Source organism: Tenrec ecaudatus, chromosome 1 (genome assembly GCF_050624435.1).
Source record: "Tenrec ecaudatus isolate mTenEca1 chromosome 1, mTenEca1.hap1, whole genome shotgun sequence".
NCBI classification, from domain to species: Eukaryota; Metazoa; Chordata; class Mammalia; order Afrosoricida; family Tenrecidae; genus Tenrec; species Tenrec ecaudatus.
This window is the reverse complement of record NC_134530.1, coordinates 183,591,206-183,615,381: the sequence shown is the minus strand read 5'-3', so window position 1 is coordinate 183,615,381 and position 24,176 is coordinate 183,591,206. Positions and strand designations below refer to the sequence as shown.

General features: G+C 39.1%; 1 protein-coding gene across 1 annotated transcript in view; it reads right to left on the bottom strand.

The window, feature by feature from the left end:
* The window catches only part of MROH9 (maestro heat like repeat family member 9), a 151,423-nt gene that overhangs the window by 25,890 nt on the left and 101,357 nt on the right, over nt 1-24,176 (bottom strand). The window contains exons 6-11 of the mRNA XM_075541049.1: nt 23,829-23,964; nt 13,092-13,213; nt 5,007-5,156; nt 2,997-3,151; nt 2,331-2,496; nt 610-752 (exon numbers count right to left, since the gene is read on the bottom strand). Coding sequence (XP_075397164.1) covers nt 610-752; nt 2,331-2,496; nt 2,997-3,151; nt 5,007-5,156; nt 13,092-13,213; nt 23,829-23,964 — 872 coding nt within the window. The remainder of the gene's footprint in view (nt 1-609; nt 753-2,330; nt 2,497-2,996; nt 3,152-5,006; nt 5,157-13,091; nt 13,214-23,828; nt 23,965-24,176) is intronic.

Here is a 24,176-nt window from a genome sequence, read left to right as displayed (position 1 = left end):
TGATTGTGCATTAGAAGTTTACACCAGACAAAGGCAAGTAGTAGACATGGAGTCCAGATTTTTCTGCAGAGTGACAAAAAGGAAAGGGGGCAGCCCCCAGCCTGCCTCAAGCCATTGGACAGAATGACTGCATACCAACTGCCATCTTTACATCATCAACCACAGAACTCTACAGGCACAAAACACATGTGCGTACTTTTATCTGAAATGTACAATAGTGTTTTCATTTTCATTCAGTTATTTCTGACTCATAGCAATAGAACTGCCTCCGTGGATTTCCAAGACTGTCGATCTTTACGGAAGTAGAAAATTCCATCTTTCTCCATGGAATAACTGGTGGTTTTAAGCTGCTGGCCTTTGGTGAGTGGCTCAGCATGTAACCCACAACTCCAGCACATAGGCCATCCTACTTCTTCTGGGTACTTCTCTTTATTACATTTCTGAAGGCATATTACCCTTCAGAGGATATACATTAATAAAACAGCGCTACTTTAATGCACTGCATTTATAGGATTATAAAGAGTTCCATATGATCTCTGGGGCATGGAAATAGTTGATCGCAGGAAGCTTATCTTTGTATTTAATCTGATGTGACCACTATTGTCTCACAAAGGTATGTCATTGGTGATCAGTTTCAGGTCGCTGCTGTAAAAGACTTGAAGCAAGAGGGCCATCAAGAGCTGGGGGAAGAACTGGGCCACTGCTTTCCTGTAAGAACTAACAGGCAGCAACGTGCACAAGGCCTGGGATGCCTAGAAAAAAGGAAACAGGAGTTAGGAATGTTATCCCTAAAAGTCGCAGACTCAGGCAGCCTTCTTTCCAGAAAGAAGTAAGGAACGCTATAGCCCCTTTCCCCATTTCCTTAAAGACAGAAGCTTTCAACGGAAAACATTCATTCACTCATTCATTTCTTTAACAATATTTATTACATCAATTTTGGACCAGGAATTGCCAAGTAATTGATGACAAGGGTTAAAAAGCATATAAACAATACTTAAGACCACCCAACCCCACCCCCCAAAAGACCCCAGCCAGAAGTAATCTGTAAAAGCCTTTGAATTCCCATGGAGGATATCCATTCCAAGGTCCCTTTCACATGTGATCATAAAGACCAAAAGTGGAATGAGTTGACATTGAATTGATGTTGACCCATCGCATCCCCATATGTGTCAGAGTATAACTGTGCTCTAAAAGTAGGTTGCCAGGCATTCATTAGAGATGGCTCTGGGTAGACTTGAATGTTAAATCTTTTAGTTACAAACTGAGTGTGTTAACTGTTTGTATTAACTACCCAGTTACTCTAACAGGAACGCTTAGTCCTCATAATAACCTTGGTCCTCTCTGTGCTGAAGAACTGCGGACTATTTAAGGTGTGGCAGGCCAGGTCACTTAGGGTCACGTGGACCACTAACAGTAGCAATACCCACTATAACTCACACCTTCCATTTGGGGAACAACATCAATTTAAAAAGAAATCATGAAAAAATCTCTGTCACAGCTGAGTTTACTCCCAGAATTGATGATATTGGTCCTTGGGAGACATGTGAGAAATGAACACCAATAAGATTACTTCTTCACACATGCCTACGCAACTATAGATGATGAAATCTGTGGCTTGATATCACACTGTTAACTTTTAGAACTTGCCGAAGGTCAGCAAACTTTTGATATTGAAGAGCCAATCCTGTCCTTCAAAACAATTTAAAACTTCTTCACAAGCCATACATATATTGTTACAAACAAATTGCATGACTATTATCTGAATAATAACCTGTAAATTTTTCAATTTTACTTCAAAGCCACAGGTAAATACCAAGAGAGCCACACATGTCTCTCAGAGCAGTTTGCTGACCCCTTTTCTAAACTTTGGTTGTTGCTTAATTGACTCCAGATTTTCTGGCCGACTTGCATTCTTTGCCATACCAAGTGGTCTCCCATTTAGTACAGGGACTTTGTCTGCTCTGACCAGAAAACTCTTGTCTAGATATCTTCATGGATCACTCTTTCTTGACAGGAGGTGTTAGATCAAATATGGCCTGATCAGGGAGACCTGCAGTGACCAACTTACTAACCTTGTCTCTTACGTTCTTTCTCCCATACCACCTTATGCTTACTTTAAGATTTTTACCATCCAACGTATGACACCTTCATTTTGTTCATTGTCTATCTCTCACCAGAAAGAGGCTGGCACAGAGTTGAAACTCAATAAATATGTACTGAATGAAAAAAATTGAAAGGACTGGGCCAAGGAACTGTGAATGCTGTGGACATCTCTGGAATTCTTTGGACCTATTTGAGAAAATGCCGATAAGAAGGATCACATTATTTACCGCCACTGGCATCATGTTGGTTTCATCCATAGAGGGATGGCTTTTTCCTGTAAGGCTGTCCTTCGATTCCCCGGGCTTTCCTTTAAGTATCAGCAAGAGCGTCTTCAGCACAAGAGGGGCCACACTTGCTTCAGAACTAGCTGCGTGCCACATCAGTACCAGAGTGCTGCGAACACAACAATGACACGCGTCTTCATTTCTCACTCAGTACAGAAGTAGGAGGCAGGACAAGGGGTCTTGGCCTTACATTTTCAGAACCAAAGACCGTGCAGGAAGTTCCACAACAAATTGATACTCTGTTCCTAATGGTCCCCATGAGTTTTAGAGCTTTTTCTTTTTGCAAAATCTTTGTTTCTTTGTTGTTGTTGGGGTTTTAGTTTGGTCATTGTATTGGTGGCTCATGCAACACCTATCATAATCGATACATCCATCCATTGTGTCAAGCACATTTGTACATTTGTTGCCATCATCATTCTCAAAACATTTGCTTTCTACTTGAGCCCTTGATATCACCTCCTCAGTTTTTAGATCGTTCTATGCGATGGGAAAGTGAACCTTCATTTTAAGGAAAAGGCAAGGTCTGACTATGATCAAATTTTGAGCTCAAGTTGGTTTGACCCTATGGCCTGCAGAAAAACTCTCATGAGAAAGGTGAAGGGAACTTACTTGTCTGCTGGGACTGGATAGTCCATAAGCTGAAAAATGACTTTCTTCGGCGAAGTTCGGGTCAACAAGGCAATGACCCGGAGCATAGCAATACTCGTAATATGTGTAGAATTTTGACACAATTTCCTATAAATAGTATCCACAATCTTAGACACCTGGAAGCGAAATGCAAGGTCAGCAAGAGTTTTCTATTCCTTGGTCACCTTTAACCAAAGGCATTTCTTGGACATGAGAAATCAGCCCTTCTCAGAATTACCAAGAAAGCAATGAACACAGAAACAAGTATTGATAGCAAGTATCCTTGCTTGTGTGTCTATATGCTACCAAATATTTATTAGTGAGAAATATACCTACATATTTATGGATCATGGGGAAATACTCTGTTTTTAAAGGTTACGTTTGCAAAGGAGAAAGAGGTTTTTGTTTTTCTATAAGTCATACATGTTCAGTAAAAAGAATGTATGTATAATCTATATCCCTAAAGCAGAATCCAAAACAATGAAGCAGAACAATAGAACTACATACATCAAGAAATCTTTCTGAAATTAAAAATTTGACTCTATATAGTGAAAATATGAACCACATATCTGAGAATGACCAAGAATGGTAAATGCTGAGCAGTAAGTACTCTTGAAAAATCTTCATAGACCCTGTGTTATTGTTATTTTTTTCATGTAATTTTACTTTTTCTTCATACTTGAACAAAGAGAGCTTCAGCTAGACCTAGAATTTGTCTTAAATGAATAGTTGTATAAATATTCAAAATAAAATTTATTAATCCAGATCAAAATATTCATCAGGTAGTACAAGCTTAAAAGTTGGTTCCTATAAATTTACATAATATGCAATTGCATTGAATACACATTCAATTATCTGAGCATGCAACTATGCTAGAAGCACAAGAAAATAACTGTTGTATTAAGAAACTGGGCGTTTCTAGCATGTAGCTCAATTTTTGTTCATTATTTTGAAGTTGGTCACTATGTTACAATTTTTAATATTATCTTTGGACTTGTATTTTGTAAGTGAAGTCCCAATGGACAATAGATCATACGTGTGAGTCAAAGAGATGCATGCAATATGTAAGAAAGATCGCTCCATTCCTACAACTTCATTTACAGAAATCACTCCTGAGACCCTCAAATCAAAACAACCAAACTCACTGCCATTAAGTTGACTCTCTCACTCATGGTTACCCTCCAGGACAGGGTAGAACCTTGGTTTTCTGAGACTGTAAGTCTTTATGGGAGCAGAAAGCCTCATCTTTCTCCCAGGGAGTGGCTGGCTTTTTAGAAACTATGCCACCAAACCAAAACCAAAGCTCATTGCCATTGTCAACTCAGACGCCTAGCTACCCAGTAGGACAGGGTAGAACTGCCCCGGTGTGTTCCAAAACTATGGAACTCTTGCCTGGAGAAGAAAGTTTTGCTTTTCTCTCGAGGATCCGCTGGTGGTTTCAAACTGCTGAGCTTGTGATTTGCAGCTCATTATGTTACTACTAACCCACCAGGGCTCCTACTATCCCACCAGGCTCCAAAATTCCAAGGTATTCTTGATGTGTGATCATTCAAAACAAGTATATAGTATCTTATTGAAGCGGCCAATCACACTGGCGGGTGTGTGGCAGAAGCAAATAGAAAGTTGGAAAACCTTTCCCTTTTCCTTTAAGACCTGTGTACCTACTGTCATTAAGTAGATTGTCCTCTTAGAGACTGCATGGGACGGAGCACAACTGTCGTTTGGGTCTCTAAGCCTGTGAACCTGTATTGGGGCAGAGAACCTCCTCCTCGTGGAGCAGCTGGGGGTTCAGCTGGGAGGGGTATTTGAATGTGCATGGCATCATTCCCTAGACCTTTCTTAATGCCTGAAATAGTTCACTCAAATTAGTGACATTGCAGTAGGGCGACAGAGTGAACCATGCAGAGAATTAGGTCCGACGAGAAGTAGGCATACAGCGAAGACAACACGAGCGCTGCGGGGAACGCGCGTACGCATCACTGATTCTCTTACCATGGTGATCTTAGCCGCATGGTATTCCAGAGTCAGCTTCAGCATGGATGCTGCCTCAGACGCAGTTTTACTATTAGGCTTGGAGAGTTTCATCAGGAGATTCCATACAAAATCCGTCAGCAAAGAGGGTATTAAGTTATATCCCACATGCTGAAAACAAAAAGGAGAACGTGACCTCATCCCTTGCTTACACCAATGTAACAGAAAGACAGCTGCACTCAGGCATCTGAACTGAAGTATGAGGGCCATGGAGGGCTGCACTCTGGCTTTTGTGGGCCCTAGGAGCTTAGTCTTCATAGATGCCCTCCTTCATAAAATAGGTATGAAAATTATATTTTATAACTGCTTTGGTATTAAAACAAAGCACAAAAGACAGCAGTTGTCTTTCAGCACAGGGCGTTTCTACTTCATAAGTCAATGGATACAATCTTCATAATATTACCTTTGAAGTTAGACACTTACCACATGTTCAATAATAATATCTTCAAAATAGGATTGTGTAGAAGTCCCAAGGGATTCTGACCCATGGCAACCCCATTAGAACTGTGCTCGATAGGGTTTCCAGTGGTTGATTTTGTTAGAACTGGATCACTGGGCCATTTCAGACAACTCTGGGTGGATTCAAACCTCTGGCCTTTTGTTAGCAGCCAAATGTATTAGTTATTTACCAAGCATGATTGCATTTGGCATAACAATCACTATAACTTGAGATGTATCTTCTATTACCATCTGATTCAAAAGCAGTTAAAACAATCTTGGGGTTTTTTACAAGTTTTGTGGTTTCAAAGAGTTGTGCTTCCTGGGTATGTCTACTCTGGGAATGTAAATAAGCCCATGTCCTTTGAAAAAGGTGAGACAGTTTATAAAGTGATAGAGCTTTATGGTTCATTCTGTGGGTTGAGAGTGTAAAAACTATTTACTTGGCAGTAGGGTGTCTTACTAGATTTATGGCTAGGAGTACTGGTGGCATAGTGAGTGTGCCCTGTAAATCACAAGGTCATCAGTTCAAAACTGCGAGCCATTCCACAGGAGAACGATGCAGCTTTCTTCTCTCATAAAGAGTTACATCTTGGAAATCCACAGGGGGCACGTCTATATGTCCTCTAGGGCTGCTTTGAGTCAGAATTGATTTGATGGCATTGAGTGAGTGAGTATCATTTAAATTTGTTTGTGTTAATTTAATAGACCCTTTAAAGAAATTCTGCATCACATTATTATATTTTCGGAGTAAATTACAATATCATTGAAGAACTTTCTGATTAATAAGTCAATTAATTTGGCAAAATAATCACAAGTTCCCTATCAAAAAGAACCGTAATGGGTAGGGTAGCCTGCCATTGGGGGAAATGCTCCACATTACATATACAGACGCCTAATAAGAGAATAAGCTCAGCATCATGGTCCTAATCGGGCACTTTTGACCAATTTGTATTCAAGCTTTGATGACCCAGGCCTTGTACTACAGACAACCAGGACGTTAGACTCTGTCCATTGGAAGCACATAGCTTCTTCATATGCCAGAAGGGTCGAACTTGGAACTCTCACAAAGTGAATTGGACTCAAACTGAAACACTGCTATAGAAGATTAGTGTTGTTGTTAGGTGTCCTTGAGTGGCTCTTACAGTGACCCTGCCTACCAGAAAATGAAACACTGTGTGATCCTGTACCATCCTCACAATTTTATGTTGACCACATTGATGTAGCCTCGGTGTCAATCGATCTTGCCGAGAGTCTTCCCCTTTTTCACTTCCCCTCTACTTTATCAACCAAGATGTCCTCTCCATGGACTATCTCTCTCCTTACATCGTGTCCAGGTATTTGAGACCAAGTCTCACCATCCTTGCATTTAGGAGCATTCTGACTACTCTTCTTCCAAGGCAGATGTGTTGCTCTTGTGGCAGTCCGTGGCACTTTCCACATTCCTCACCAGCACCCACAATTCAATTCGCCTCCAGCTTCCTTATTCAAAGTCCAGCCTTCACATTCATATGAGGCAAATGAAAATACCATGGTTTGGGTCAGGCGCTCCTTGGTCCTCAAAGTAAACTCCTTGCTTTTCAACATTTTAAATAGGTCTTTTGCAGTAGATTTACCCAATGCAATGCATCATTTGATCTCTTGACTGCTGCTTCTGTGAGCATTGATTGTGGGTCCAAGCAAGATGAAATCCATGACAATTTCCATCTTTTCTCAGTTTATCATGATGTTACCTACTGGTCCAGTTGTGAGAAATTTTTTTTACATTGAATTTCAATCCATACTGAAGGCTGCAATCCTTTATCTGTACCAGCAAGTGCGTCCAGTCCTCCTCACGTCCAGTAAGCAATGTTGCATCATCTGCATATGACAGGTTATTAATAAGCCATCCTCCAATCCTGATGCTGAATTCTTCATATAATCTAGGTTCTCTGTTATTTACTCAGTACACAGATTGAATGAGTGTGGTCAGTGGATACCATCCTGATGCACACCTTTCCTTATTTCAAACCTGCAGTATCCTCTTGTTCTCTTCACACCGCTACCTTCTGATCCATGTGCAAGTTCCACATGACCACAATGCAGTGTTCTTCATTGTCTCAAGACTGACAATAGTTTGTTCTGGTCCACACTGTTGAATGCCTTAGCATAGTTAATAAAACACATATAAACCTAATTCTGGTATTCTCTGCTTTCAGCCAAGATCCATCTGATATCAGCAATGATATTCCTCATCCCATATCCTTTTCTGAATCTGGCCTGAATCTCTGGCAGCTCCCTGTCAATGTACTGCTATAACCATTTTTGGGTGCAAAATCTTATTTGCCTATGATAATAATGATATTGTTGTATCGTTTACCCTTTCTTTGTGGTGACACAAGTACGAATCTCTTCTCGTCAGTTGGCCAGGTAGCTGTCTGACAAATTACTTGGCATAGGTGAGCGCTTCCAGTGCGTTATCAGCTTGATGAAACATTTCAACTGGCAGTCCATCCGTTTCTGGAGTCTTGGTTTTGGATAACGCTTTCAGAACAGCTTGGACTTCTGCCTTCAGTACCATTAGTTCTCCCTCACATGCTACCTCCTGAAACGATGGAATGTCCACTCATTCTTTTTGCTACAATGGCTGTCCTTTATTTTTTCTATTATCTCTTGATGCTTCCTACATCATTCAAAAATTTCCCCATAGAATCTTTCAAAATTGCAACTCAAGACTTGAATTTTTCTTCAGTTCTTTCAATTTAAGATATGTTGAGTGTGTTGTTTTGTGGTTTCCTAACTCTAGGTCTTTGCATATTTTATTATATTATTTTACTTTCACTTCTCAAGCTGCCCTTTAAAATTTTCTATTCGGCTCTTGACGACATTATTTCTTCCAAGTCCCTTAGTCATTCTATGAATAAGCACATTTCATAGTCTCTTTGACATCTCCCCTGTGATCTTTTCTTTCTTGTCTTTTTAATGACTTTTTCTTTCTTCATATATGAGCTTCTTGTCCTCCCACAGCTTTTTAGCTCTTCTGTCATTAGTGCCCAGTACATCAGATCTGTTCTTTTAAACAAAACCATTTTAGACGCTCACCTTTCTGACACAATCACTGACGACAAAGCGGTTTCATAAGCAACTGTGGTGAAGAAAGCTGATGGTGCCCGGCTGTTAAAAGATATAGCGGCTGGGATCTTAAAGGCTTGAAGGTAAACAAGCAGCCATCTAGCTAAGAAGCAACAAAGCCCACATGGAAGACTTAGCACACCAGCCTGTGTGATCACGAGGTGTCAAAGGGATCAGGTATCAGGCATCATCAGAACAAAAAAACCATATCTTTGTGAATGAGGGGGAATGCGGAGTGGAGACCCAAAACCCAACTGTAGGCAATTGGACATCCCCTTGAGGAAGGGTCTCAGGGAGGAGACAAGCCAATCAGGGTGCAGTGTAGCAATGATGAAACATACAACTTTCCTCTAGTTCTTAAATGCTTCCTTCCCCTCACCCCCCACTCTTATGATCCCAATTCTACCTTACAAATCTGGCCATACTAGAGGATGTACACTGGTACACATATGAACTGGAAACACAGGGAATCCAGAACGGTTGATCCCTTCAGGACCAGTGGTGAGAGTGGTGATACCGGGAGGGTGGAGGGTGGGAACCGATTACAAGGATCTACATATAACCTCCTCCCTGGGGGACAGACAACAGTGAAATAGGTGAAGGGACATGTCGGACAGTGTATGATGTGACAAAATAATAATTTATAAATTATTAAGGGTTCATGAAGGAGGGGGGAGTGGTAAGGGGGGAGTAAAATGAGGAGCTGATGCCAGGGACTTAAGTGGAGAGCAAATGTTTTGAGAATGATGAAGGCAATGAATGTACAAATGTGCTTTACACAACTGATGTACGTATGGATTGTGATAAGACTTGTATGGGCCCCTAATAAAAATGATTTTAAAAATCATTTTATTGGAGGCTCTAACAGCTCTTATCACAATCCATCCATCCATGGTGGCAAGCACATTTGTACATATGTTGCCATCATCATTTTCAAAACATTTTCTTTCTACTTGAGCCCTTGATATCAGCTCATTCCACCCTACCCCACTCTCCCTCCCTCATGAACCCATGATAACTTATACATTAATATTTATACTGCTGCCTCCATTCACCCACTTTTCTGTTGTCCATCCCCCCTGGGAGGGGGTTGTATATTGATCATGTGATCGGTTTCCCCTTTCTCCCTTCACCTTCCCTTCCCCTCCTGGTATCGCTACTCTCATTATTGGTCGTGCGAGGTTTATCTGTCCTGGATTCTCTGTTTTGCGAGCTCCTATCTGTACCAGCGTACATGTTCTGCTCTAGCCAGATTTACAAGGTAGAATTGCAAGTGGGATAGGTTCAAGGTACTATTTTGGCTCTCTTGGACTTGTTTTAATTTTCTTCAGTCTCAACCTAAACTTAATGTGAGCAATTGATGGTCTTTTCCATAGTCATCCCTGGCCTGATCTTAGCTGCTGAGGTTGAAGCTTCCCCATTTTCTCTTCCAACAGATGCAGTCAATTTGATTGCTATATTTTCCATCTAGAGAAGCCCACTTTTATAATCACCTTTTGTGTTGTTGAAAAAAGTGCATTTGTTCTGAACTAATCTTTGCTTTTGCTAAGTTCTCCAGCTTTGTTTCTGTCACCAAGGCCATATTTTAAAAAATGATTCCTTCTCCGTTGTTTCCAACTTTTGTTTTCAAATCATCAATAATTATTAATGTGTCTTGATTGAATGTTTGATCAGATATTTGTAGAATTTTTCCATCTCTTTATCATTAGCTTTAGTGGTAGGTGTATGAAATTGAATAATAGTTGCATTGATTGACTCTCCTTGAATTTAGATAAACAAAAGCCTATCACAGACAGCATACTTCTAAATAGAGCTTGAAATGTCTTTTTGACTATGACTGCAATATCATTATTTTTCGTTGAATCATTTCCAGGATAGTAAGTCATATGATTTTCCAGTGCAAAATGGCTAGTACTAGTCTATTTCAGCTCCTTAATGCCTAGAATATCAATTTTATGTGTCCCATTTACATTATATAACTTTTAATTTTCCTAGTTTCTGGATTTTCAATTTGGATACTTTGTGTATTCCAAAGTCTGATTATTAATTGATGTTTTCAGTGTTTCTCCTCATTTTGGGTCGTGCCCATCAGCAAATGAAGGCCCGGAAGGAGTTCCTTCATGCTCATTAGTAGGCATCTCTTCCTCCGTCATATTTTGAGTGCTTTTTGACCTGTGGGGCTCATCTTGACACTGACACTGACAATGCCCTCCTTCATATTGCTGTTGTGTAAAAAGCAACAATTAATATTTTTTGGTCTAAAAAAAGATCCTATGCATGTATCTCAACAGTACTCTAAATTCTATACCATTGCCTAAATTAATGCTCATATCAATAGAAATATTATAAAAGGGTGGGTGTACCCCCCTAAACCAAATCTACCTCCCCACAAAGTTGTGTATTTAATTAAAAAAATAAAACAACTGTATTGCCTTCAATGTACTCTCCATTAAATTAAATACACTTGTCAAATCTGTGATTCCATTCTTGGAAACATTTTTCAAACTCATCTGTTTGGATGGCTGACAGCACCTCCCTCATTTTTCTTTACCTCTTCTACATCATCAAATTGCTAGTCTTTCATGTCCTTCTTCATTCGCAGAAACAAAAAGAAGCAGCACAGAGCAAGGTCAGGTGAGTCAGGTGCATGGGGCAAGAGAGGCATGCTGTTTTTGCCCCAAACTGGCACACTGAAATGGCTGTGTGAGCAAGTGCATTGTCGTGGTGGCAAAACCAGTGCCCTGTCTGCCACAAATCAGGCCTTTTTGTTACACACGGTTGCACAATATTTTCAGAACCTCTAAATAGGAAACTTGATAAACAGTCTGACCTGATGGAAAGAACTCCAAATGCACTATGAGTTGACGTTTTTGTTCATTTGGGAAGTTGACGGATGTCCTGAACGGGGTTTGTCATCAATCAACATTCACCTTTTTTGAAACAAGAACACCACTCGCACACTTGAGCTTTCCCCATCGCGCTGACCTTGTCAGCAGTGTTCCACATCAGAATGGTTTCTGCTGCATTTCCAGGTGGGAAACAAAATGCCACAGCTGCATGCTATTCTCTTAAGTTGACCCGCACAAAAATTGAGGCTCAGGCAAAAGACTACTTTAACAAAAAATCCACTGTGACCAGAGAGATATTTCCCAGACAAAACCACTGGTGCACTAACTCCGAGAGAGTTGCTTGGTGCTTGCATAGTGGGAAAAATGCTTAACGCAAAAGCTCCGCTCTACCCCACAATTCTGGATGCCTTTTTTTGAGGGGGGTTACCTCCTCATATGCCCCACAGGGATGATTTGCAATAAAATAATTATGATGTCTCTAATGCAAACCAGGGACATATATTAACAATAGACATATGAATGGACTTTGAATTCTCACTTAATTGTATCCCTAATCCAAGAACAATCAGTGACATGGCCCTTCTGGACTTGTCTTCCTGAAGAGATCACTAAGGAGATGAGGGCAAAGCAAAGGACAGTGAGTGAATGAAGCAGATGGTCCCTGGCTGTGAGGACGAATAGTGCCTCCTGTCTTAAAGGTGTGTTATAAAACAAGCTGTCATCTAAACAAAGCATCCGCTAAGTACACACAAAAGAAGAATTCCAATTTGTGTGATGCAAGGATTATAAATAATAAATTCAAAATCCAGAGGAGGAAACAGTATAAGAGCTTAAATAGTTTTCAGAAGACTGTGGATAATAGAGAAAACCCCCTTCCCATGCATTAAGCCTCCCGCGACTCTCCTAGACTGTGGACCAGGGATCAGAGTGACTTGTTATCAGACAGAAGGCATTGTAGGATGGATCACTGCAGTTGTAATTAAGTTAAACTGTGACACCTTGGCATTTGATTTCCCATTTGATCCAGTAAATATTTATTCCAGTTTTTCACATTTTCTGTTTTCTTTTTGACTGAGGTTTTTCTCCATTTTATCCTGTCATTGTTGGATTGTTTTTGTTTGTTGCTTTGGATTGGGTTGGGTTTTGTGTATTTTTATGTATGTAAACTCCAGGGTGGATAAATCTATAGAGATAGCAACTGGATTAAAACTCTCGTAGGGGCATGGAAAAGGAGATTGGTGGATAATGGGGAGCTAACCACAATGAGCACAAGGATGAAGAAATGTCCACAAATTGGATGCGGAGCTGATTGTAGAACTCTTCTGAATATGAAAAAAAAAAAGGAAAGGAAATATAACTTTTATCTTCAAAAAAAAGAAGCCCAAATTAGGAACTAGCTACCTCATTTGCATTCTATAAGGATTAAATAAGATAATGTTAATGGCAATACTTATAATAATAAGTATAATGATTATAAAGAGGGATAAAGTGAGCACATCAAATGCTATCTAATTTACCCTTTGTCTTTCTGGACTTTAAAAAGAAGGCATATTTATTTAAAAATAAACTTGTATTGTAGTAAGTTGCCACTTAAAGTAACAATACACATTAAACAAAATCATAGGAAACGTGGTGTGACATTAGTTACCTGAGCAATTTTAGTTTTGTCTCGTTGTAAAACCTTGGGAAGAAATTCCAAATCAGTGGGAGAAGTTGAAGCATTACTGTGCCTTTTAGACTTATCCATTGGGCTTCCTTGGAAAATATTAGCTGTTTTAAGGAAAACAATAAGGTTATAATTTGATCTGCAGTTACTTCTGGTGGCATGACAATTTTCATTTTTCCTTCCTGCCCAGTTCTGGAGATCTAAAATTTTCTGAATAACACTAGGCTGCTCATTTAGGTAAATGAATATTTTCACTATATTGACCCAGAATGATAAAATGTTTAAGAGCCTATGTGTAAGGTGAATGAAGAAGGTAGATACATTTAATAGGATGACCATAAATCAAATACACGTAGCCCATCAAATGCATTGTTCACTGCGCTGGAAAACCTATTGATAATCTGGTGGAAGAGCAGATTTGGAGGCACATTTTCAGGATCTACAAAGGGAATAAGGCTCTGGAATTTCCCTCTAACCGAAATTGAGGTATGGGAATAAGCTGGTTATCAGACTGATCACATTGGAGAGAGGACTACAGTAGATTAAAATGATAGATCTGACTTGAATGGCTAAAACCTTGACATTTGCTCTTTCTTTTGATATACTTTGTGCTTGATGCAATCTTTTATATTTTCTGGGTGTTTTTTTTTTCATACTAGGATTTATCTCTTGTATTTTATCATCAGTAGTAACCTTCTTGACTCTGCATTAGTATTTTTTTCAGTATAGGAAACTAGAATAAGAGTTTCTGGGGTCAAGGGGGACAGCAGGGGATGCATCAGAGGTTAAGAGGAAGCTGATTTCAAGGAGTACCAGGAGGAAGAAAATATTTGGGAAAAGATTGTGGTAGCAGTTGTACAACACTGCTCGACATGACTAAACTATGGAATGGTGTGAGGGCTGAATTGGGTCCTAACAAAATGGTTTGAAGGAAAAATAAATAAAATAAGTGAATTTTTAAAAAAATAGTTTATGGAGTGGGCTACCCAGGGTCTCTCAACTAAGACACCAGGTTCATTTGTCTATCATTCCAGAGAAGGTGTAGGTTTTACATGGTTTGGTTGGCTTGTGTGCATTTTTGGTAACCATTAGAGAGGTAAATAAGGATTCCTGGTGCCAGAGCAGTTTAGCAAGTGTTGTTCTAACTAAAAAGGTGCTGTTTGTAACTCTCCAGCCACCACTGGAGAGAAAGATGAGGGGGTCTGCTTCCTTAAAGATTTACAGCCTTGGAAACCCTATGGAGCAGTTCTACAATTTTCTATAGGGTCACGCTGAATGGAAATGGACTGGCTGGCAGTGTTTGGAGGGAGCTATATAGAGTTACACTAGACATACAGTGTATTTGATGTATGCATTGGTACGTTTGGGTATATGTTGTTGATTTTTCATTTACATCCATTTTGATCAGATAATTTATTTAGAATTGAATAAATTCTATTCAATTTATTCCTTTTAATTTGTTAAATTTAAATTCCTTTTAATTTGTTGAGGGCATGGTCTGTCTTGTAAAATGTTTCATGTGCCCTTGAAAATAATGTTAATTTTCCCATGATTGAGTGACATTTTCTTTGAATGTCCATTAGGTCAAATCAATTAAAATTTTTTATAATTTATTGATATTCTGTGTAATTAATATATGAGTTATTGAAACTACCATAATTGTGGATTTATCTATTTGTCCTTGAAGTTCTACCAGGTTTTGCTTACTATTGTGTCAATAATTTATTATAATATATTTTTGCTTTTAGGTGGAAAAGTACTTAGCATTGTTCTATCTTTTTAGTTCATTGACCCTTTATTGCTATGAAATGACCCTTATTTTCCCTGAGAACATCCTTTTTAATATGCTATTGCATTTTCGATCTTAATAAAGCCACACTACTGTTCTTTGGGCGAGTTTCTCTTTTTTCAACCTGTGACTTCTCTCTTATGTGTCCCTGTATTTAATGCGTGTTCCTTTTAATCAGCATATGGTGGCGCTGTGCTTTTTATTTAATCTGACAAGCTCTGTTTTTCTCCTTTTCCCTGCTTTTCGGTCAAGTATTTTCTAATTCCATTTTACTTTTATTTTGGCTCCTTTCACGCATTTATTCACTTTGCTATTTTGGGGATGCTTCAGGACTTACAGGATACATCACTAATTCATCACAGTCTACTTTCCAGAGGTATTTCAGAATTTTATGTTTAGTATAAGCGCCTAACCATCGTATTCTTATGTCTCTTCTCAAAGCTTGCTGCTGTTGCCATGTGTTTTGCTTTCATGTTGCTGCTATGATTTCTTAAGGCATTTGATTATCATTCAAAGGGAAGGAAACAATTAGAAATTCTGCTACCTACCTACTAGTTATCTGCACCACTCTTGATTTCTTTGTGCAGATTTAGATTTGCATTTCATCTCAATTTTGGTTTTGGAGGGTTTCCTGAAACATTCCCTAGAGTCTGGATGTGCTAATGATAGATCCCACCTCTTGCATAAGAGGGCTTCAAAAAGTTTGTGGGAAAATTCCATTATTTTTCAACTTTATTTTTCATGAAATTTATAAAGGCCCCTTATAGATATAAAAAAACTGCCTTTATTCACCTTGGTTTTTGAAAGATGGTTTTGTTAGTTAAAAGATTTAAGGTTGACAAATTTTGTTTGTTTATTTCAGTATTTTATGAAGTTTCTTCATTGCCTGCAGCTTGCATTGTATCTGATGAGAAGTCTGCTGTCCTTATCTTTGTCTCTTTGCATAAAATATAGCTATTTTTCTTGTAGCTTCTTATCACTGGTTGTAGCTATTTGACTTTAGCAAATTATTTTGTACTGCTTTCAAGATATTCTCTATCACTGATAAGTAAGTTGATTGTCATATGCATTGAGGTAGTTTTCATTAGATATTTGAGATCTAATAAGATACTTGAATGAACTTCATTGAGATACTTGAATCAACAGTTTATCATTCTTCATCTTGTTTTATCAAATTTGGAAAAAGTTCAGTCTTCATTCTTTTTAAAAAAATCATTTTATTTGGGGCTCATACAACTCTTATCACAATCCATACATACACCAATTGCGTAAAGCACACTTGTACATTCGTTGCCCTCATCATCCTCAAAATTCGCTTTCCGCTTGGGTTCCTGGAATCAGCTCCTCATTTTCCTTTTTCCCCTCTCCCTCCCTCCCTCTGTTCCCCCCTTAATCTTCATTCTTAAATTATGTTTTCCCTTTGTTTTTTACCTCTTTGACATTGTAAATTGCTCTTAAATTAAGCTGATGGAAATTGTCTCACAGCTCACTAAGGTTCTGCTAACTTTATTCAGATTTTTTTTGCTGTTTAATACTTGATAATTATATTATCTGTCACCAACCACTAATGTTTTACTCTGGGATGTCTAATATGTTGTTAATGTCCACCATGAAATAAGTTCTTATTTCATATATTGTAGCTTTCATTTCTAGATGTTCAATTTGGGTCTTTTGAAAATTTCCCCCATGCTCTTCCTTCTTCCATTGCACCTGTTACAAATCATATTGAGCTTATGTACAAAAGGCCAAATCACTGTCCAGTCCTGCATCAATCACTGCTATGTTTGAGCCCATGTTTCAGTCACTGTGTGCGACCATCTTCCCCATTTTCACTGACTTTTTACTTTACCAAGCATGGTATTCATCTCCAGACACTGGTCCCTCCTAATAAAATATCAAAAATATGTGAGATGACATCTCATGAGTCTCACTTCTAAGAAGTAGTCTCTTCCCTTTCCCCATGCACAAAAAAGTATTCAAATGGATTAAAGACTTAAATGTAGACCCCAAAGCTCTCAAGATCATCAGTGAGAAGACAGGAACAAATTCAAGGGCCCTATTGCAGGGCATACATAGACTTATTCAGTATAATGGAGGAGGAACACAGAGCAGAAACAAGATAGATGATGGGGACATGCTGACATGCACATCATAGGATTCAAGGAGAGTGAAATGAGAGCACACAGATTAGGATAAAATTTTTACCAATGGACATGGGGCTAATTCCAAAATATATAGACCTCTACAACAATGCAATAAGAAAATAACAAGAGACCCAATTAAGAAATGGGAAAAATAGATGAACAGACAGTTCAGAAAAACTGAAGTACTCATGGCTAACAAACATGAAAAAAATGCCATGATCACTAGTCATCGGGGGGATGAAAATTAATACCACAATGGGATATTACTTTATACCCACAATCCCAGCCCCCCCCCAAATAACAACAACAGTGAAAACAATAAATACTGGAGAGGATTGGCACTCATATACACTGTTGGTGGACTTGTAAATACACACAGCCATTGTGGAAAATGATATGGTGACAGAGCAACTGGAAATTGGAATCCCATATGATCCAGCAATGCCATTATTAGGCACATGCCCTGAGCATATAGGAGACTCGCATGGATGTATGTTCTCCAGTGTTTATAGCAGCACAGTTCACAATAGCAAGAAACTGGAAGCAGCCCAAATGCCCAACAGTGGAAGAATGGATAAAGAAACTATGATAGGTACATCTACCCAATGAGATACTATGCATCCCTGAAAAGAGTGATGAATGCATGAAACTCTGCGTGATATGGAAAGACATGGAAACAATTATGCTGAGTGAAGTGAATCACAAAAGGAGAAATATTTTATGAGTCCACTACTAGAAAGAGAAACACCAATTATTCAAATCTTAGAGACCAATTCCTGACCAAAAGGGGAGAAAGCTGACTACTGGCCATGAACCATACATCACCTCTCATTTATATACCTCACAGGAGCCATCCTGAGGGAGGAGACCTCACACTGTCTGGGGACACTTCTTCAAGTGTGGGAAGATGGGAGGCCACCATCCACTTGAGGTATACAACACTGAGACAAAGCTGGGTCAAACAATGCTCCCCCACGCCTGTGCGCACACACACGCATGTACACACACGGGAATGGAAGGAGAACCTTGGTTGAAAATCAAGCCAAGGCCAGGAGAGAAGAACATCTACATTTTAAAGGAGATATAGGTAATTCTGTTGGTGAGTATGGTGGGTGATGCACATCAGGAAGGGATGCTAAACAAGGATTATAGGGAACCTAGGGGACAAAGGTCCAGAATTTATGTTCCTGGGTAGACACTATGAATACGTTTCAACCCAACCCTCAGTGAAACACTCCATTGACTAATAACCATGATGACCTTCGATGCTGACCTTGAAGGTAGCATGACATAACCCCGGGACTACACCAGAAGGACAACATAGAGGCACAACAGAATGAACTGAGCCCTGCCTCTAAGTTTCCTGTACCCTTGGACAGAGGACTGGGGTACTCAGATGGGAGAGGAAACGGAGAATGGCTTCCCCCAACCTGTAAAAGTGATCATTGGCCCTTGGGAGAAGCCCCGGGTTGGTGGGTGTCCAATGGAAAGGGACCCAGAATAACTACATACGTAGTACCGTGATGTCCCCCTTGCAGCAACATGACAGATGTTGAGCTTTTGGGTCGGGGTTAAACTCGGAAGAACTGATCCAGGAAGTTTCCGCTGGCCCTAGCACCCATTCCTAGGGTAAACAGTGTAATCAAAAGGGAGATGAAACTGTGGGGAGCGACACCTCAGGGGTTGCTGCTCATGGTGGAACTGTATTTGCATAGACTCCTCATATTGACAGTGTCCAGAGTGCTGTGTCATTGGAAAAACTGATGATGTTATAAGAAGTGTTAGTCTGGGTACTTTAGAGAAACAAATCCACAGAAACTCATGTATAAGAGAGAGTTTTTATAAAGGTTGAGTGTGCATCATGAAAACATCCCAACCCAGGTCCTCATATTTTCCCCTGCCTCTCCACTCCCCTCCCTCCCCACTCCCCCCTCCCTCATGAACCCCTGATAATTTATAAATTATTATTTTGAGAGCAAATATTTTGAGAATGATGAGGGCAATGAATGTACAGCTGTGCTTTACACAATTGATGTATGTATGGATTGTGATAAGAGAGCCCCTAATAAAATGATTTAAATAAATAAATAAATGTTAAGAAAAGAAAACCTCCCAACCCAGTGCTGCCCAAGCCCATAAGTCCACCATTAACCCATTAACCCATATGCCCAACACCAATCCACAAAGTCCTCCTCTATCTCACCAAATACACACTATGATGCCGACTGCAGCAGGAAAGCCGAGTCAGTGAGCGTGTAAGCATCTCAGCTCTGGCAGGGGTCTCCACATTACTGCTCCAGCACCAGGGCTGCATCAGGGTAGGTCCATGTGGCTTCTCCTCAGGATGTCTTCCAGGAAGTGATCCTTGCAAGCTGAAGCAGGGAACTGGCTAAAGCAGCTGCACCCTGGTCTGACCATCAGAGGCCTAAGAACTCAAAAGGCGAGGCTCACTGAGCCATTTATCCCTCTGCCCTTCAATTAACCCCACATGTGTTTATCAGCCAGGTTGGCACAATAAACTAATTACTTCACAAGAGCCTATTGCCTTATTCCCCAGGGGGAATGACTGACAAGATTTTACTTTACTGCTCCTATGTGTTTTTGTTTTCCTGCCTTTAGTTTGCTTGTTTTTGTTTGTTTGTCTTTTGTTGTCTGCTAATTGGTTTGTTGCTGTTGTTCGGGTAGCTGGTGTTATGGGGTTTTGAATTTGTCATAATACAAGCACCGCAATAAACCTGTCTTGCATATCCCAGCGACAAACAGATGGATTATGGCCCCTCTGAACCCTCGCTCCAATCCAAGAACAGTTAGTTCTGATCACATGGCCCTGTTCCATACTCACCTGCATGAAACGATCATTGAAGACGAAGGCGTTACAGCAAAGTGTGAGGAAGAAGGCAGATGGTGCCTGGCTATCGGAATAGTGTCTGGGGTCTTAAAGGCTTGTATTCAAATAAGCAGACATCTAAACAAGGAGTCAACTAAGCCCGCATGGAAGGAGCACACCAGCTTGTGTGATTCAAAGATGACAATAATAAAATTCAAATATGATGAAGGGAAAAGTATCAGGGCTAAAATTGTGAGCACTCAATTTGTGGAAGGCTGTGGAGGCCTGTGGGAGCCCCAAACCGATCTGCAGAGGATGTAGTCAGAGTAAGTCGCTTGGAGATCCCCTCCAGCCACAGGCAAAAGTCTGCAACAGCCTTGCCGTCAAACATAGATCATTGTCATCCTGATTATAGTGGATTGAACGTGATGAGTTGACTTCTCTTTAGACCCAAGCTGAATTTGTTCTAGGTGCAAAGATCTTGTTCTATGACAAAACTGCTTCTTCCCTGGTTTTAAAGCTATGGATGTTGGTCCGCTTCCCTTGCTCACTGTTTGTATTTTTATCTTCATATTATTATTTTATCCTCAGCTCTTCATCTCGATTTTGTGCTTTATTGTGTCTGTTGGGTTTGCCAGTTGGAGGGGCACAAAGGAGTGGTTGTACGAAGTAATAACTAATGCCCCCGTTTGTGGGGAACGCAGGGGTCGGGTGTGGGGAGACAGGATTTTAGGAGCAAACAATGCAAGTGGGAGGGGGAGTGCGCCCTAGAATTGAAGGCGACGACACAATTCATTTGAAGGCTATTTAATCATTGGGGGTGGACGGGGAGAGCAAGAAAGAAATGTTCTGGATTTAATGGTGGTAATGGTTGTACAGTTCTTCTCGATATGATTGAATTATGTGATATGTGCCAATAAAACATATTTTTTAAAAGGATTCTGACTAAACTCTTTCCAAGACATGCAGATGATGGTTGTGCTTCTGGCAGCCCAAGGTGTATTCAATATTTTTTTTGACACCATACTCAAATGCATCCATTTTTATTTGTTCTTCCTTTTCTACTGTGCAGTTTTCACAAGTATATGAGGCAATTGAGAATACCTTGCTTGAATCAGGTACATTGTAGTCCTCAGAATGACATATTTGGTTTTAAGACTAAACAGGTCGTTTTCAGCAGAGTTGCCCAATGGAATGGATCGTTTGATCTCTTGACTGCTGCTTCCAGGTGTGTTCATCGTGGATCCAAGTAAACTCTATTGTTACACAAATACCAGGCTATTTTATTTATTGTAGCAGTATAGCATGTCCTAAAATCAAGAAGTGTGATTCATCTTACTTTTATTCCCTTTCAACATTGCTTTAGTTATTGAAGGCATCTTATAATCCTTTATAAAGTTGAAGATGGGTTTTTCCATTTTTATGAATAAGGCTATTAGAATTTGATTGGAATTATACTGAATCTATAAATTGGGATTAAATTGAATCTATAAAATCTTTAAATTATCATCTCAAGAATATCAAGTCTTCAATCCATGAACATAGAACATGCTTCCATTTATTTAAGTCTTCTTTGGTATTTTTTCAGCAATGTTTTATAATTTTCATTGTAAATGTCTCTCATGCTCTGACTAAATTTATTCTTAAATTTTGTTATTCTCTTAATTGCCACTGTAAACGGAATTGTTTCCCCAACCTCCTGTTGAGTTTTGTTGGCCTTCCACCCTGAAACTTTGTATAATTTCTCTATAAATATATATTTTTTGTGAACTCTGGGATTTTTTCCCTGGATCATATTATCCTTGAATAGAGGTAATTTTACTTATTTTCCTGAAGGGGCATATGACATTTTTGTCTCTTCTCATTGTGTTGTAGCTAGGGTGTCTAGTACAATATTTAATAGATGTGGTGATAGCAGGCAGTCTTGTCCTGTTCCCAATTTATAATGCTGACTTTTCATATCTGCTTTGAATTTCACTGAGGAATTTCCCTTCTCTTCCAATCTGTTTGGGAATTTTCAAATGTTTTGAAATTTGACATTTTCAAATTTTTTTACATTTCGTCAGATTCTTTTTCTGCATGCAGAGAGAAGATCAGGTGGCTCCCTTGTTACTTTATTGGTTTAGTATGTTGATTACTTTTCCAGTGTTGAACCATTCAGTCCTGGAATAAATCTTAATTGGCATGTGCCTCTTTCAATATACTGTAGGATTCTTTTGGCTGGTATTTTATTGAGGATGTTTGCATTTATATTCATAAGAAATATTTCCATGTAGTTTGTGTGTGTGTGTTTGATGTCTTTGGCTTTGGTTTTAGGGCATTTGCTTCCTGGAATGAACTAGGGATTAGTCTTTCCTTCTCTATCTTTTGAAAGGTTATCAAAATGTTTCTGTCAATTTTTCCTTAAATGTTTATTAGAACTCTACAATGAAACCATTTGGCCCAGGCCTTTTTGTGGCTGCTGGAGGTTTTTGATTATGGATTCAATCTCTTCACTTGTTGAGGGTGTGTTGAGACTTTCTGTTTTCTATGAAGACCGCTACTTATGTTCTTCCAAGTTATTAATTTATTCTGGATTATCCAGTTTGTGTCTACATAATTGTCTATAATTCTTCAATAGTTTTCTTCATTTCTCTCAGGCCATTTATAATGGCACATCTTTCATTTCTCATTTTCGATTATTGGCAACTTTTATCTTTGACAGTCTAGAAAAAAAGTTGTTCATTTTCAAAGAATTAACTTATGGTTTTATTGACTCTGTATTGTTTTTCTGCTTATTTTATTTATTTCTGCTCTGATCTTTGCTGTTTCTGTTCTTCTAGTAATTTCAGGCTTAGGTTTCTCGTTTCTTTCTAGTTCTTAGAGTTGTTCAGTTCAACCGTTGATTTAAAATCTTTTTCTATTTCCATGAAGGCATTTATTGCTGGAAGTGTCCTGCTGAGTGCTACCTCTGCTGCATCCCATGAGTAGATTGGTTTTTCATTTGAACTTGATTCTAAGACGTCTTGTTTTCGTCATTGATCCACTGGTAGTTTAAGCATGTGTTACTTACACAATGGGCTGGAAACATTTAAAACATTTTTAAAAATTACTTTCTAGCTTCACTGTTGTGATCAGAGATAATATTTTGTATGATTCTAATATTTTATGCCTAGCAATTCTGGTCTGAGGGATCTGTAACTGTATTGAAGTAACTCCATTCCCTTATATTCATTTTTATAAGTGAGATATTTTAAAATAGATTATTGGAATATAATCCACTCATCATACAATTCAGTAATTCAATTATATCATGAAAAGTTTTAAAATCATTCATTTTTTTCTTTATTGTATGTACCGCTATTATATCCTCACTCCCCCACAACCTCCTCTGCCATACTCACAAGAAAGCATTATTCCAATTAGTGTCTCTATATATTTACCTGTCTTGGATTTCACACAGAGAAAAAAATACAAAAAATAAACAAGCAAGTAAAAACAATAAAATAGCTAACAATAATAACAAAGTAAAAGAAAAACCTCAATTGAAAAGATCCTTTCTTTGTTCTTCACAGTGAGTGTGCCCTAAAGCTTTCCTCAGAAATTGAAATCGTTTAAAAAAATTGGTGGTACTTTAGAGGTGAAAATGCTCTTTTTAAGAGTCATTTGGTACTTCTTTTCTCCACTCCATGCCCCCCCCACTCCATTTACCCAATGTTCCCATTTCCACATCAATGTTCTAACACTGATCTAAAGCACATGACTTCACAGATCTTGGAGAACCGTGTATAGTTAGCACAATATAGCGTGACTGGGATTTCTCGTCAATTTGAAATGATTAAAAACCATTTCAGAAAGTGAAGCAACAACTAGAACAGGTGACATTTCGAAATCAACAGATAAAACCTTCCGGGGATCTCTAAGTGGACTAATTAGCAACAGATTCTTAGAACCCTTTGGAAAACGCTGAGTCCTCTTACCGTTCTGGTTTTTCGCAATACAGAGGAGGTGATACATTCCCAAGGATGCTTGTTGTGTGATTTCAGGATTAAAATGACCGCACAGAAGGGCCAGCTCTGCCGCCAGGTCCCCCAAACACGGAGCATCCACACTTGCCTAACAGAATCACACAGGAAAAAGCAAAAATATGTATGATCAGCATTAAATATCTGCATGTGCTCTTCTTATGAATTAAACTATAATCAGAGAGTGAGCTTCGGGATTTGGAAAATTTGCATTCCTCTGTTGGCATGTTGCTAAGGCTCAAGTGATTCCTCATTTGTGAAATGAAGGTAACTAATATTTTAGTGGTTGTTGTGGGTATTAAT